At 37.1% G+C, this 15377-nt stretch overlaps 1 protein-coding gene across 1 annotated transcript; it reads right to left on the reverse strand.

Annotated features, from left to right (window-relative positions):
• Positions 1-13453: 13453 nt before the first annotated feature.
• Positions 13454-14221, reverse strand: LOC149799855 (zinc finger MYM-type protein 1-like). The gene has a single exon (XM_089958290.1). The coding sequence runs from the start codon at positions 14219-14221 to the stop codon at positions 13454-13456; it is 768 nt and encodes a 255-aa protein (XP_089814416.1).
• Between the last annotated feature and the right edge of the window lie 1156 nt (positions 14222-15377).

Raw genomic sequence — 15377 nt, forward strand, 5'->3', positions numbered from 1 at the left:
TTTGGTTGTCACTTTCTATTTCACACAACAATGATGGCGAGTCTAAAATTATGTTCAATTGAAAATATATATATATATATATATATATATATATATATATATATATATATATATATATATATATATATATATATATATATATATATATATATATGTATGTATAGATAGATAGATAGTGTGTGTGTGCGTGTGAGAGAGTAGATTTCTCAAAATGCCATATTTAAATTATGCCAGATTACCTAAGAGTGTAGTGTAGTTTTTATACGCAATCTTGACTTTCATTTATCCGTTCAAAGAAACAAAAACTTTACACACTGACTACAACGACCGGCTAAACATTAAGCCTTCTACCAAACCAGATATTTTCTGTATATACTTTGCGTTCTTTAACAGGAGACTGTACGCATAAAATTGACATTTGTGTTCAGAAAGCGGAATCTTCCTATAATATAATGAAATTTCTTCTTTAACTTAAATATTTTTAATGTCGATAGAGATGTGATGGTTCAATGGTGACGTCATATTTAGTTAGTGGACGTTTTCTCACGTTATGGAATATATATATATATATATATATATATATATATATATATATATATATATATATATATATATATATATATATATATATATATATTTCTTTGGTCATGTTATCCTTATTAATACAAGGACCAAATGAAGTTTTATAGTTGATTAAAGTTAACGAACTGGCACAATAGGTTCACCATTGACCGCAAAGTGTTTTCAATTTCTATTCACATTCCTTGAAATATATTTTTCATAAATTATATCAAAAGTTTATTTACACATGCCTTACTCTTACGTCTAAGAGACCTTGTACATCAAGCCTCTTGAGAAATATGCTAAATGGTACTCCCTTGCTAAAACGAAAATCAACCAACCCTTTGGGTGATAACTCCTCATCTACTTAACACCGATCTAGGCAGTTGAATAATCACATAAACACAATGAAAAGAACAATGCATACAACAAACGGGTAGGGAAAAAACACAAATTAAACAAAACAGACGGCATATTAACCGAGACAGTCAACAGAGACAGTCCCTATCGCAATATAAATTTGGAGAAAGGGAACAGACAGACAAAACAACAGTACGTACATGACAGACACGATATATCTCGAATTATAACCAGTGTGTACTTCAGTTTGGACACAATTATATTACACGTAACTCGGTCAAAAATATATATTATGTTCTCGGTGATATTTGTATCCAGTACCCTGCATCCCAAAGGAGAAATTTCGACTCTAACTTCCATGGTTTTGCTGTCTCTTCCTCTAAGTTGAAAATAGATAATAAATATGGCCTGGATTCTACTCCCATTGAAAACAGTATATCCCAGTGTACCCGTGTGTTCAAAAATTAAAACAGAATTGTCTACATATTATCAACCTCAATTTAATACACAGGTTACCAAAGATCGAATGTAATACACAGGTTACCACAGATCGAATGCAATACACAGGTTACCACAGATCGAATGCAATACACAATTTGCCACAGATCGAATGCAATACATATTTTTCGACAGATCGACGAACTAAGACTTACTGAACAACATGAATTCAACTTTGCAGTAACTGAACTACAGGTGAAATTGTTCTTGCCAGCAATGTTCACGACAGGGCCAGTTTTAAAAAAAGTTGTTGATCACCATCCCATTGTGTAACTCGCAATCGACAGAGAACAAAGAAGGATACTTCACAGACACCTATATGATATACCAATGCTTTAAAACATTCACTGAAAGTGAACTTCTCAATGAACTCTGAAAATATTAGCTAAGGAGCCTTTTTAATAGCAGACCCAGATTATGGTTTGTCTATCTGGAACCACGATCATCCAAAAGCAAAATAAATCAAATGAAAATACAACAAGAATGGTACACTAGTGAAATCGCTGAAGCACAACGTAAACGAGACTTTCGACATATATGTAAAGACTTAATTATCGTATATATCAGAGGAAAGTTAAATTCCCAATTAAAAAACAATGTTCCATTATTTCAAGAAACCACTTCGACTAAGAACATATACATGTAGAATCATCAAAAATAAGAAACTTGTAAGAAATCAGCAATTGAATGTTCATATGTAATTATAGGTAATAGTACTAATTACATTGACGGTACGATACTGTATATCATTAACCTATTGGTTACTAATATTTCCCAACTACTTGATTGACTGATTGTATTTTAATGGCGCACCACCACTGTTAGGCTCTTTAGCGCCATACAAAATGTTAGATATATAATCGTTTAAAAATTATAAAAAGTCTCATATCTACCAGCGATATCAAAACCAAATAGTTGAAATTAAAACGATAAGATGGTAACGGTGAAAAATAAAGCTTCCCGATCAACGGGGGATGTAAATGGTGTATGTTAAAGAAGACAGATGAAAAGGTATTAAAAAAGGGACGGTATATAAATTACATAAAACTGCTCTATGGAATGGCATAAAAGTTAGAGTTTAGAGTAAATATTCATTGCTTTCAGGAACTCTATAATACAAGTGATGTTTATTGTATCAAAAAGTTCCTTCATGTCATGCACATGTCAGTACTGATCATGTCATATCAGTACTGATCGCGCGTAGGTTGCAGGTCGAAACACTCTATCATAAAGTGCTAAATAGTGAATGGTTCATTGCAAGAAACGCACTCTGGTGGGTCTTTACCTTTCAGTATGTGGGAGTGGGTTATATAAGTATGACCAATTCGGATTCTTGCAATGACTACAACCTCCCTACGCATGGTTCTGTAGGAAGGAGTCCATTCTCCTCGGGTTGGCTTGATGACGTCAAGTTTATTATTCACTGCATCATTCCATGATACCTGCTACTTCTGACGTAAAGTCTCTTTGATACTAGGTTTAAGATCATGATATGGTATTTTAAAATCAGTTGGTTCTTGAGATATGGCCATTTTAGCACCGCGATCTGCTTTTTCATTATCTTTAATGCCAACATGGCTAGGTAGCCAGCAGTATACGATATCGTGGGAGGTACTCAGCTTAGTATTAGTGACGAGGACATTAGTCAACAATGGATTCTCCAGTTTTCTATTGTGTAGTGACTGAAGTACTGACAGGGAATCGGAGAAGATGATGCTGTTTCAAATACATTTGTTTTCGACATATTGCAAAGCAAGGTCTATTGCTCTGATTTCGGCTGAAACAATTGATGTGCCATTTGGTAAGCGAACTTGTGTTGTGTGATTTCCACTAACGAAGGCTGCAGCAGCCTTTTCCTCATCCTTTGATCCGTCGGTATAAATTCTTGTGTAGTTTTTAAATTCGGTGAGGAGTTCATGATAAGAGTTGCGGAAGATGGAAGGGTTTGTCTCGGATTTTTTTCCACCGTGTAGCGTGAAATGTACTTTAGGGTTGTTTAAGTAGCCAGGGCGGTGTTTCGGGAATAGACATTTTCTGAATTTTAGAGAGATCAGTTTTTGTATGTGCCAAGGCTGAATGATAAATTAATGCCAAAGGAAGGTACGGCGTTTGATTTATTTTCGTATAAGGTTCTGTATCTGAGCTGTAAAACAGCCGAAAAAGCAGGGTTCAGAGGCTTTGATTTTAATTTGAGAGCATACTGTGAGGAATGCATTTCTCTACGATGCGATAAAGGTGGTTCATTCGCTTCAGCTAGAAGGCTTTCACACGGGGATGTCATAAATGCTCCCAGAGCGAGTCTTATTCCTTGACGATGAATTGGATCAAGCATTCTCAACTATGACTTTCTGGCTGAACCATAAACAACGCAACCATAGTCCAGTTGGAGCGAATAATCGTTCTATATAAATTGAGGATGACCTTTCTATCAGCACCCCAGTCAGTGTGCGTAACTACTTTAAGTGGATCTCGAGATTTAAAGCATTTAGCTTTCAAGTTCTTTAGGTGTGGAATAAAAGTCAGTTTTCTGTCAAAAATGATACCTAAAAACGGTGTTTCCTCAACAACTGGAATAAGTGTTACGTTTAGTGTGAGTTTAGGTTCATCGTGACAGAAATGAATGTCAGAAATGCATGCATACCGTTTTGGATTTCGAGAATTTGAAACCGTTAGTACTGCCCCAATTTTGAATCTTGTTTATATTTTGCTGAAGTTGTCTTTCAATTGTATGCATGTGCTTTAATCAATAACATATTAGAAAATCATCAACGTATAGCGAGCAATCCACACCAGGAGCCAAACACTTGATGATGTTATTAATTTTGATGTTGAAAAGCGTCACAGATAAAATACTGCCCTGGGGCACACCCATCTCTTGCTCGTGCAGATCTGTTAGGGTAGAGCCCACTCGTACCTTGAATTATCTGTCTACGAGAAAGTTTGATATGAAAGGGCAGACGGCCTTTTAGACCCAGACGTTTCAGGTCATTTAGGATCCCGTACTTCCATGTCGTATCATAGGCCTTTTCTAAATAAATAAAATAAAAAACGCTACTAAGTGTTCCTTCTTGATAAATGCATCGCGAATAAATATTTCCAGTCTAACCAGATGATCACTGGTGCTCCGGCCATATCAAAAGCCACTTTGGAAAGGAGATATTCATTTGTTAGTTTCCAGGTACCATACAAGCCGAGAATTGGTCATTCGTTCCATTGTTTTGCACACACAGCTTGTCAGTGCAATGGGTCGATAGTTGGTAGGATCTGTGCTATCTTTTCCTGGTTTGTGAACTGGTATTACTGTTGCTTCTTTCCAAATTTTTGGTATATTACCAGTAATCCATAAATCATTGAAGATTTCCAGAAGTACTGTTAATGATGGTTCTGGAAGGTGTTTCAAAAACTGGTAATGTATTTCGTCAGGCCAGTGGATGTATCGTGGGCCTTATTCAGGGGTTCCATCAGCTCAAACAGTGTAAACGGTTGATAATAACTTTCCGAGTTATTCGATGTAAATATCATCATTTCGTTTTGAGTTTTTAATCTTATGAAGGCTTCTGAATAATTAGACGATGGGGAATTTTTAGAGAAACTCTCAGCAAGTATATTAATTATGTCAAGTTTGGAATCGAAATTCGTGTTGTTTAGTTTGAAATGTCTAAAGGAATTGTGCTTTGCCTTTCCATTGATTTTGCGGATTGTGTCACAAACATTCTTTATAGAGGAACGAGAATTTAAAATTGATACATATTTTTTCCATGATGCTCTTTTACTTTCTTTAATCGTGCGGCGGACTTTGGCCCGAACATTACGGTAGTTATTTACATTTTCGGGCGTTGGACGATTATTAAATTTTTTCCGTGCTTCTCGGCCTTGTCTAATGGCCTCTTTACATTCTTTTGTGAACCACGGTTTTTGGGTTCCTTTACAGTTTGGTGAGGACTTGGGGATGGATTTTTCTGCAATGTCAGTTAAAACAGAAGTTAAATATTGAAAAGGGTTATTATCGTTTGAATCGGTATCCCTGTTAAGCCTAGCTTTGCAAAGTGTTTCAAATTGGGCCCAATTGGCCTTCTTTAAATTTCTATGTGGAGTTGCTTCGTCAGTTGTAACGTCGGCATTCTTAAGAGAGATTGGGAAGTTATCACTGCTGTGAAGGTCATTAGCGACCTTCCATTCATAGTCCAAATGCAGTGATGGTAGAACAAATTGTCAGATCGATACACGTATATTTACCCGTTCCTGGGTGTAAATACGTCGTTGATTTGGTGTTATATAGACACAAATCGTGTCTAGAAATGAAGGCTTTTACTTTGTGGCCTCGGTCACTTATGTGGTTTGATCCCCATAAAATGTTATGGGCATTAAAATCCCAGAGTAAAACAAATGGTGCGAGAAGTTGTTGAACAAGTTAGTCTAAATTGTTTGGTACCACGTTGGTGTTTGGTGGTAAGTAAATAGAACAAAAGTAATCACTCGATGTAGCGTGACGCTTACAGCAATGTCCTGCATATTTGTGTTTATAAGGATAACGCTATGAGGGGCTTTATTGTTCACATCAACAGAAACTCCTCCTGAGGCGCTGTCAAAAGTTTGGGAGTAGGTGTTAAACAGGGAGACATTTTTAAGCGTGATATTATCCATATCTTTCAAGAATGTTTCATGAAGGCATAGTACTGCAGGATCATGTTCATTTAAAAGGAGGATAATATCATTGTAATTTGCTTTAACTCCTCGACAGTTCCATTGTGTGATGATGTTCTTCATTATAAATTTAAATTGAAGATTGCGGAGCTAGGTTAGACTTTTCGCGGAGTGAATTTGTGTGGTTATTTCTCTGGAGGAAGTACGGGGGTAATGTTTTGTTCGTAGGTCTGGAGCTACCTTGAGCGCATGGAGTAGTTTCTTCTGCATCCATGCTCTCAATGTCTCCAAACCTGTTATAAAGTTTGATGGGGTAATCTGACCCCTTTTTTGTCTGTGTCCATGAGATCTGGTTTTATCCTTTGGTGATTTCGGTGGTGGTGTATTATTAAAGGTTGTCTGAGTAGATGCCGTATTTTTCTGTGCTTGGTAGTGAGGGGTATTAGAGCTTGGTGTTGAATCGGGTAAATCAATATGTGTTTGAGTGCCCTTCGTTGTTTTAGGATTGTTCTTCACTACAGTGGAGAAGGATGGGCCAGGATGGGCTGTTTTGGTCTGTACAACGTTTCTTGCTTCTGGATAGGGAATGTTAGCTGTGTACGTTACCCTCTGTATTTCCTTCACCTGTTTCCAAGTATCACAATCATTGGAATTGGCGTGGTGCTCCTTTCCACAGTTGACACAATGCGGAGTTGCTCTACAATCATATTCCTGATGCGAACAGTCTCCGCATCGGCCACATATTTGGCTTTTTAAGCAGCAGTCTTCGTGACGGCCATATTTCTGACACTTATAGCATCGAAGGGGTTAGGTATGTAGATCTCGACCTTCACTTGCAAGAAGTCAACTTTGACCACTCTGGGTACTGTTGGTTTGTTGAAGGTGAGTACAATGGTGTTGGTGTCCTGCAGATTGTTATTATATTTAATGCGTATTCTACGGACTGCAGTGAGATCATCGTTTTTTATTCCTTCAATGCTATTTGTGTCGCTGATTCCAGCCAAGTCACGACAGAGAATCATGCCTTTGGACGTATTGAGTGTGGTGTGAGCGAATGCGGTCACTGGCATATCGAAGAAAGCTTTCATTTTCTGTCTGACATCGTCGTTTACACTTAACAAGAAGGCAGCCCGATTTCCACTTTTTGTTGTGCCAATCGATCCTGTGATTGTCCTTTCGATGACAAACGGATATAGAGCGGCAAGCGGTTTCGAGGCTTCTTTAGATTGTATAACCATGAAGCGTGGAAATGACTCCACACTATATGGTTCGTCATCTGACTCGGACTATGTTTTGGTGAGCTTATTTTGATTTTGTTGTTGAAATTTTCATTTTGGAATGTTTAAAATTCAGCACCCGTGCTCCCAGCCCACCATGGAGCCCAACAAGGGAACACCTTGCAAGTTCCAGGGATACACATATGCTATACTCAGTCGATAAAATTGCCTATGATTGACCCGTGAAGCCATCACCTTCTAGGGTCGGTAAAATTACCTCCTGATTGACCCTTTAAGCCACTGCCTTCTCGAAAGTCTTCTAAGACTTTGGAAAGGGAAAGATGAAGGAATAGACTATAGGGGCAACGGTGGTATCAAGAGAGATACAAGAAAGAAAGAAAAAGAAGGTGAACGAGTAAATAAAAGATTTCATAGGGCACTTCGTGACCAGCCGATTTGTCGAGACCGGGCCCATCCCGATCACCCTTCTAGAAGAAGCAGAGGCCAAAGTAGTGTATTGAATCGGAAACCCTCTGTTAAACTACCAGGATCCATTCCTCCCCCGACACGGGACGCAACCCAAGGCAAACAGGTTGCCTCTACTTAGTCGCCTCTTACGACACATAGTGAGGCACGTCGGGTCAATTCTACAACCCCAGACCCGCAGTCGGACCAAACTACTTGAAAACTAATCTTTTAAAACGGAACGTAGATAAATATACTGACTTCGGGTACCCGATCTTTTAATGTCACTCTTATTACATGATACAATGTATATTATCACTAAACAGACACTAATGAATTGGTTGGTGTAAATGGAATTCACCTAAAATTATCAAAACTAAGTTTAATTTGTATAACATTCCAAACCTTTCCTGTCATTTAAATTAACCAAATTATTCGCAATTTTCAAACGAAATGAAAAGAACGGTCATCGAAACTATCATCATATATATCTTATTCCTATGTTTTAAAACAGAAAATCATGTCTACAGGCATCTTATCAGATACTGTACCAAATACCAACTCCTTCGCAAAGAAAAACCGGGTTTCTGAAGGAAACATAAACATTAATGCCAAGCTGCCCAACTGAAACTTGTAGACTAGTCGGTGCTAATGACTGAATTCGGTGAAGGTACTACAATCTTTTCGATATTAAAAAGACAATTAGATGCTCATTAAAACTGATTAGCCTTTAAGTTTTCCTCGAACTCAATTTCTTTCCAATGCTGGGCGTATACAGTGGAGAGTTCGCTATTCCAATCAGAGCGTATACAGTGGAGTGTTCCCTATTCCAAATCTGGGCGTATACAGCGGAGTGTTCCCTATTCCAATTCTGGGCGTATACAGTGGAGTGTTCCCTATTCCAATTGGAGCGTATACAGTGGAGAGTTCCCTATTCCAAATCTGGGCGTATACAGTGGAGTGTTCCCTATTCCAAATCTGGGCGTATACAGTGGAGTGTTCCCTATTCCAATTCTGGGCGTATACAGTGGAGTGTTCCCTATTCCAATTGGAGCGTATACAGTGGAGTGTTCCCTATTCCAATTCTGGGCGCATACAGTGGAGTGTTCCCTATTCCAATTCTGGGCGTATACAGTGGAGTGTTACCTATTCCAATTCGGAGCGTATACAGTTCCGTAAGGCTCTGCTTTAGAGCCTCTTCTTTCCTAATGTTTAGCAGTGAGTGACATTTGCGTCCAGTCTACTCTTACACCAACTAATAGCCGATGATTCAAGTTCTAACAGCTGCCTCGCTTGGCGTTCAGCATTAAGCGGTTAGTGTTAGGACTGGTTGGCCTGGTGTCAGGATAATGTGACTAGGTGGGACATCATGCTACATGTCTGCGGCATGATGTCCCATTGCTAGACATCACTATAAACTGTCACACTGTAGACATCGTAGCAATACGACTAAAAAATGTTAAAGCTACGTTAAAAATCCAAATCACACACACACACGATTCTACACTACACTCATCTGGCAAATCATCAACTCTGTTGAGGATAAACTTGCAATCGATCTGAACAATCTGTTTGGTATAAACAAAGCACAATGCTTCTCAATACATTAAACATGAAGTGTATAACAACAGGAAAAAGACAGCGCCTATCTATAGACTTATTTTTACTTTCAATGGCTCATACTGTATAGCGTTAAATTACCTATTCTGCATTTCAGTTAGTTTACATATCTATGTGATCAAGGTGGATGTAACTCGTGTTGCCTAAATTACTTAAGAGTCGTGAAATAAAACATTACCTGAATATATTGCTGTAATTTTGTATATTGTTATCCAAGTTGGACAGCCTACTTGTTAATGTATGGAATATAGGTATGGATGGGCACATCAAATGGGGTTTACTTAAAAAAATATATACGGTACTTCGATTTTCACTGTTAGGAAAAACAAAAATGTTAGTATCATTGTGTTAGTTTGAATCTTAAAACTTTCAATACCATATGGAAAAGTTTTCTGGGGGGATCTGCAAGGCTTTGTACATTCTTTAAAAGAAAACACTGTCCACAAATCTCTTTGCATCTGTAAAATATGTTTGCAGAAGTATCAAATTATATAAAACGTTTATAAAGGAGGATGGGGATTCACGTTTTAAGGAAGTTAATTTGCCATGTTAATTTTTAGTGTGCTGGTAATACAACTTTTTCATGGATATTAAAAACAATTTTTAACAAAGTATTTCACGCACGCTTGTACATCAATACCCCAGTTGAGTAGGTATCAGTCTGCCTCCGATTTACGATTTTTATCCAAATTTTCGTGGTTTTTTTTTTCTATTTGAAAGGACACGGTCTTTTATTGTTGTGGTTGGTGATGCATGTCACTATTACGTTGTATGTGTGTGTGTGCCTTACGTTGTCCGCTGAGTGCATTTGTTTGCAAAATTTGACATTTGTGTTTATACGATACAGGCAGCTAGCTGGTGACGTCATACTGAGATTTATATGGATAATTATGAAAACATATTTTCAAAATATTGTTGGGGTTTAACCGATAAAAAACGAAACAATGCAATATATTAACACAATATTCATGTAACTGTTTGTTTGGTACATATGTTTCATAGAGACATTTTAATAAAACCTATATGACATATATACAAATCTAAGACACGTTTCATGGAGACATTTTAACATAAATGATCTGGCATACATACACTTTTAATACATGTTTCATAAAGACATTTTAATACAAATGATATGGCATATATAACAATTTAGTACACATTTCAAATATACATATTTATACAAATGATATGGCATATATACAAATTTAGTACACATTTCAAATATACATATTTATACAAATGGTGTGGCATATATACAATTTTAATACTTGTTTCAAAGATATTGCTTTTCTTGTATTAATGGCATAACTATAAGATCTTTAGTGCTTGAAAACAATATACCAAAAGGAGATTCTTTGATTTCCTTGAAGCACTTGATGCGTTTCAATTACATTACATAAGTAACCCTTATATACATACATACTTTATTGCTTGCATATTTAAACTTGAAATGTATTGACTGTTCACCTTTTGATGGTTAGGTTTTACATATTGTATGTCTCTCATCTGACTTCTTTCACGTACAAGTTATTTCCATGTACTTTTTAAAAGATAAAATTGAACACATGAAATTGTTATTTTGTTTCTATACTAAATCATTTTAGTCTAAAAAATAACTAGTTTCGTAATCGTAATTTAATACATTTCCCACAATTTCTTGAAATTTTATGTAAAGAACAGTTGTTGCTGCATAATATTGTTTTCGAATAAATCTTTCTTCCTCTGACAGACCATACTTAGGAATCGTCAACAAGCAGAAAACACTCGTCACTTACTCTCTTAATATGATCATCCCTCACTTGTAGCTTTGTCACAAGTGATGTTTTCCTAGAAAGATGTACTTAATAATAATAGTATTAACTATTAATCTATTCTACTGGTGTTGGGAGCGGTTACAGACTTGAGCGATTAAGTTTTACTTCAGTGTTGATATGGGCCACGTACGGGTCAAAACTCTACGGGAACAAACGGGAAATTAACATCGCGAGTACATTATATTGCCAGAAGTCGTCGACATTTGATGCAAATTGTTAATCTAAAAAAATAGAATTTATTATTTTTTGAATTTTGGGGCATTAACATTACACCATAGGTTAACGTGTGCGTGTGTGTTTGTTCGGAGCTCTACAGGAAATGTAATGTTTATTTTTAACATGAAATATTTTGTTTGTCCCTAGGAATGGTTTTAACGAGCTGCACTCTAGGGGCAATCGGGAGAGGAAATGTTAACTTGTAACACGAGATTTTCCGCTTGCCCTATAAATGTAATGTGAAATTGTTATCTATTATTGAATACTTTGTTATCTACTATCACATACACAGCATATACTGACCAACCGCCGCATGTACTGGATAAAAAACCCGCACTTACTAACCAATGAAAAAGACTGCAGTACTTACACACATTATACTTAAAAACACAAACATACTATCACGCAAAAGAGAGTAGGGTGTTAAAGACCGGCGATGAAATACAGACACATTATCCATTATCACACACAAGCAAGGGTAGGGGTGTTTACATACGCACAAACATACTATTACATGCAAGAAGGGTAGAATTTTTTAAAAAAAATCTTGTCCGTTGTGAACAGACCGACATAGAAATAAACACACATAAAATATCGAGTGGCAATGATGACTAGTAGTGTGCCTCTTTTTGAGATCTGGGATGGTCCCGAAAAGGGCCATTAATCATAAATGGTTAGCAATTACAGCATCACAACTACCTACCACGCCTCTCAGACCTCTTTTTTTATACACTGGACGAACAAATCTTAGTTACAAATTTAAAATGTATTGTTATTTTCCCTTCACATTAGGATTATCATAATAGTCGTAGCCTTATTGGCAGGATAGATACATATTTTGAAGTTGTGGCCACAGCCCTAATCACAACCACCAAGGGTAATTTTTCAACATCTGCCGTCAAGACTGTAACAAGCGAGACAAAAATAGATTCACGTTGGTTCTGCACAGGGCCGTGCAGAAGATTTGGGGGCACCGAGCATCATTCAGATTTTGCTCCCCTCCCCCCCGCAAAAAATATAATAATACATAAACAGCCGATTATAAGAAGTCCAGCTTTCTTTTGTTACAATGTCATTTTTCTTGCACTTGTTTTTGCAAATTCTTCAATGATATCACGGAAATCAAGTTTTCACGCTAATTCACACTCAGTACTCAAAATGGCAAGATCACTAGTTTGTTCTTGTCCCACAGCTGAGCGCAAGAATTTCTTGTGAGTTTCAATTTACTGAAAGAACGCTCACTTGATGCAACTGTTACTGGTATGGAAGAGAAAATACGCAGCGCTATCACTACATTTCTGAAGAGTTCACCAAGCTTCAGTTCTGAAAGCTTGTTCACCAAGTCAAATGAAAAAAGGTTTCTCACCAACATTTGCTGCATGAATTTGTGTCATATGAACCAATTCTTCAGACATTCAGTTTCAGTTAAGTCACATGAATGTTTCTTCGAAAAATCAGAACAGGCGCTCTTAATTTCATCTTCAGACTGTTTTTGATACTCCCACAAGAGAATGTAGCCAATATTTTTTGAATGGCCGTGAAACGAACTGTACGTCCACCAATAACTGAATCAATAATGTGATTAAAAAAAAAAAACAGTTCTACGAAAAGTTGCCTCGTCTTCTGATTCCATTTCCGTTGAATCTGTGATATGTTCATCGCCTTCAAAATGTTTACGCTTCACTTTCCGATGGATTGGAAATTCAGATTTGATTTTTGCAAACAATGCCACTGTTTTGACTTCTTTCAAAATTGTTGGCCAGTCATCTCGAACAGATTTGAGGTGACTGATCAATGCCTCAATATTTTTCACCTCAGCATCAATAGTTGTCTTTCTTGCCTGAATGGCCTGGTTGTAGCGATCAATCAATGTGAGGACTTTCATCCAAATGCCTGCCACTAGAACACATTTGAAGGAGTTCATATATTTTATGGCACCTTTCACATCAGTTCCGTGTTTTTGCAGTCAGATTCAAGCTCTCAACTTCTTCCAAAGAGGCAGTGATTCCACACGTGATTAGAAAAGGGGCGAATGCTATCAAGTCTCTGAGTCCATCACGTCCCAGACTTCCCATGCAGAGACACACCATGCAGCTTCTTTTGTAATATTTCCCAGCGTTGTGGACTAGCAGAGAAGATGGTATACACAGTTTGAACAATTCCAAAGAAGGTCTCAGCATCTGTGCACCTTGAGGCAGCATTCAGTCCACACAAATTCAATGAATGACAGCCACATGGTGAGCATATAGAAAGTGGGTTCTTCTTTAGGAAAATTGCTTGAACACCTTTGTACTTTCCTAACATGTTGGCTCCATTGTCATAGCCTTGGCCACGGCAGTCCTCGAAGCGAATTTTCAAATTTTCCAAAGTCTCCAGGATTAATCTTGCAATAACAGATCCAGTCGTTTTTGCACAATCTGCAAAGATCAAAAAGCGCTCTTCAATGGAAAATTTTCCAAGTTCTTCATGAACGTATCGTATGACAAAAAAAGTTTGTTCAGTATGACTCACATCAGGGGTGGCATCAACCATAATTGAAAAATACTTTGCAGATTCACACTCTTCTACGATTCGTCTCCGAACTTCAGCAGCACAAAGTCCAATGAATTCATTTTGAGAATGATTTGAGAGATAATGCACTTGAAGCCATTGACCCTTTTCCTGTGATAGTTTAACTTTCATCACATGTTCCTTGAGAACTGGATCATAATGCGAAATCAGTTCAAGCAATCGTAAGAAATTTCCATTATGAGGATCTCCAATAATGTCGGACTTTCCGCGAAAAGCCAATCCACGTTCACCAAGAAACAGAACCACATCCATGATTCGTTCTAGAATTTAGAATGTAGCTGCTTCGGTGGGGATTTGGCGATCCAGAAAATATTCAATTGACCGATCATTCTTCACTCGAACTTCCAATTCACGCCACTGAATATAGCACTATTTATGGGCTTTTTAATGTTCATGCTCAGGAATACGATTGATAAGATTCTTCCATTTCTTTCCAGGTCCCCATCCTTCCATCATTGTAAGTGATGAAGTCAAGCGTTGAACCTGACTTTCAGGTGAAAATAATCGAAATGGCAAACAAAATAGTGCCATCTTTGCTCGGCTAAATACAAGCCAATCTCGCGAAAAAGTTTCCCCATTTGGCAATTTACCTTTCAAAACAGACATTGGAAATATGTGATTTCCAATATCTTTTGGCAGCTCCAGTGGAAAGGAAATGTGACCAGCCTTGACAAAATTTTCCAGCTGAGTGGGTAAGAATGTTTCAGTTTCAAATTCCCCAATGTCAAATGGCTGCAACAAAAATGCTCCAGTTAGCCTTGCAGAAGTAGTATCACTCTCACCAATTTCAGTGATTTGACTGTCCTAAAAACTTATTTCGACAGCAATAACAAACTTAAAGACCTAATAATGTTTCCTACCTGAAATATTCTCAGCATGCTTTTTAATTTTTTAATGTTTTTCTAATTTCATGTTGTTTGTTTTTGTAATAATATTATTATGTTTCTTATCTTATAGGTGTTGTTTAACGTTGTAAAGCGCTAAGAGCTTCTAAAGATTAGGAGCTATACAAAGTCCTCATTATTATTATTATTATTATTATTATTATTATCACGCGTACTATCAGTGTTTTCCCCCCTTAAACGTATATTTGAATTGTTCAACGTACCTGGGAAATTATTGAAATATCATTTTAAAGAAATCTAAATATCAAATTTAAATCCCGTAGGAAACATACTAATATTTCATAAGGTCCTATTCAGCCCGGCATTTGGCCCGAATCAGCCAAAAATCTGGGCCGAATCAGCCTGTTACCATTATCTGACTTGGAATAATTATATCAGAGAACATTACAGAAATAGGAATGTGCTCACAGAACACGTATCCCGACTACTCACTCTTAACCTGCACGTGAAAATGCAAAATGCAAAACTTAACGGTATAATGGAAAGGCACAAGGACGTAAAGA

This window comes from Sinohyriopsis cumingii, chromosome 5 (assembly GCF_028554795.1).
Source record: "Sinohyriopsis cumingii isolate HCF-2022 chromosome 5, ASM2855479v2, whole genome shotgun sequence".
In the NCBI taxonomy this organism is placed as follows: Eukaryota; Metazoa; Mollusca; class Bivalvia; order Unionida; family Unionidae; genus Sinohyriopsis; species Sinohyriopsis cumingii.

What these genes read in the sequence shown, in the direction of transcription:
- LOC149799855 (XM_089958290.1), bottom strand. Translation starts at nt 14,221, where the DNA reads ATGGATGTGGTTCTGTTTCTTGGTGAACGTGGATTGGCTTTTCGCGGA.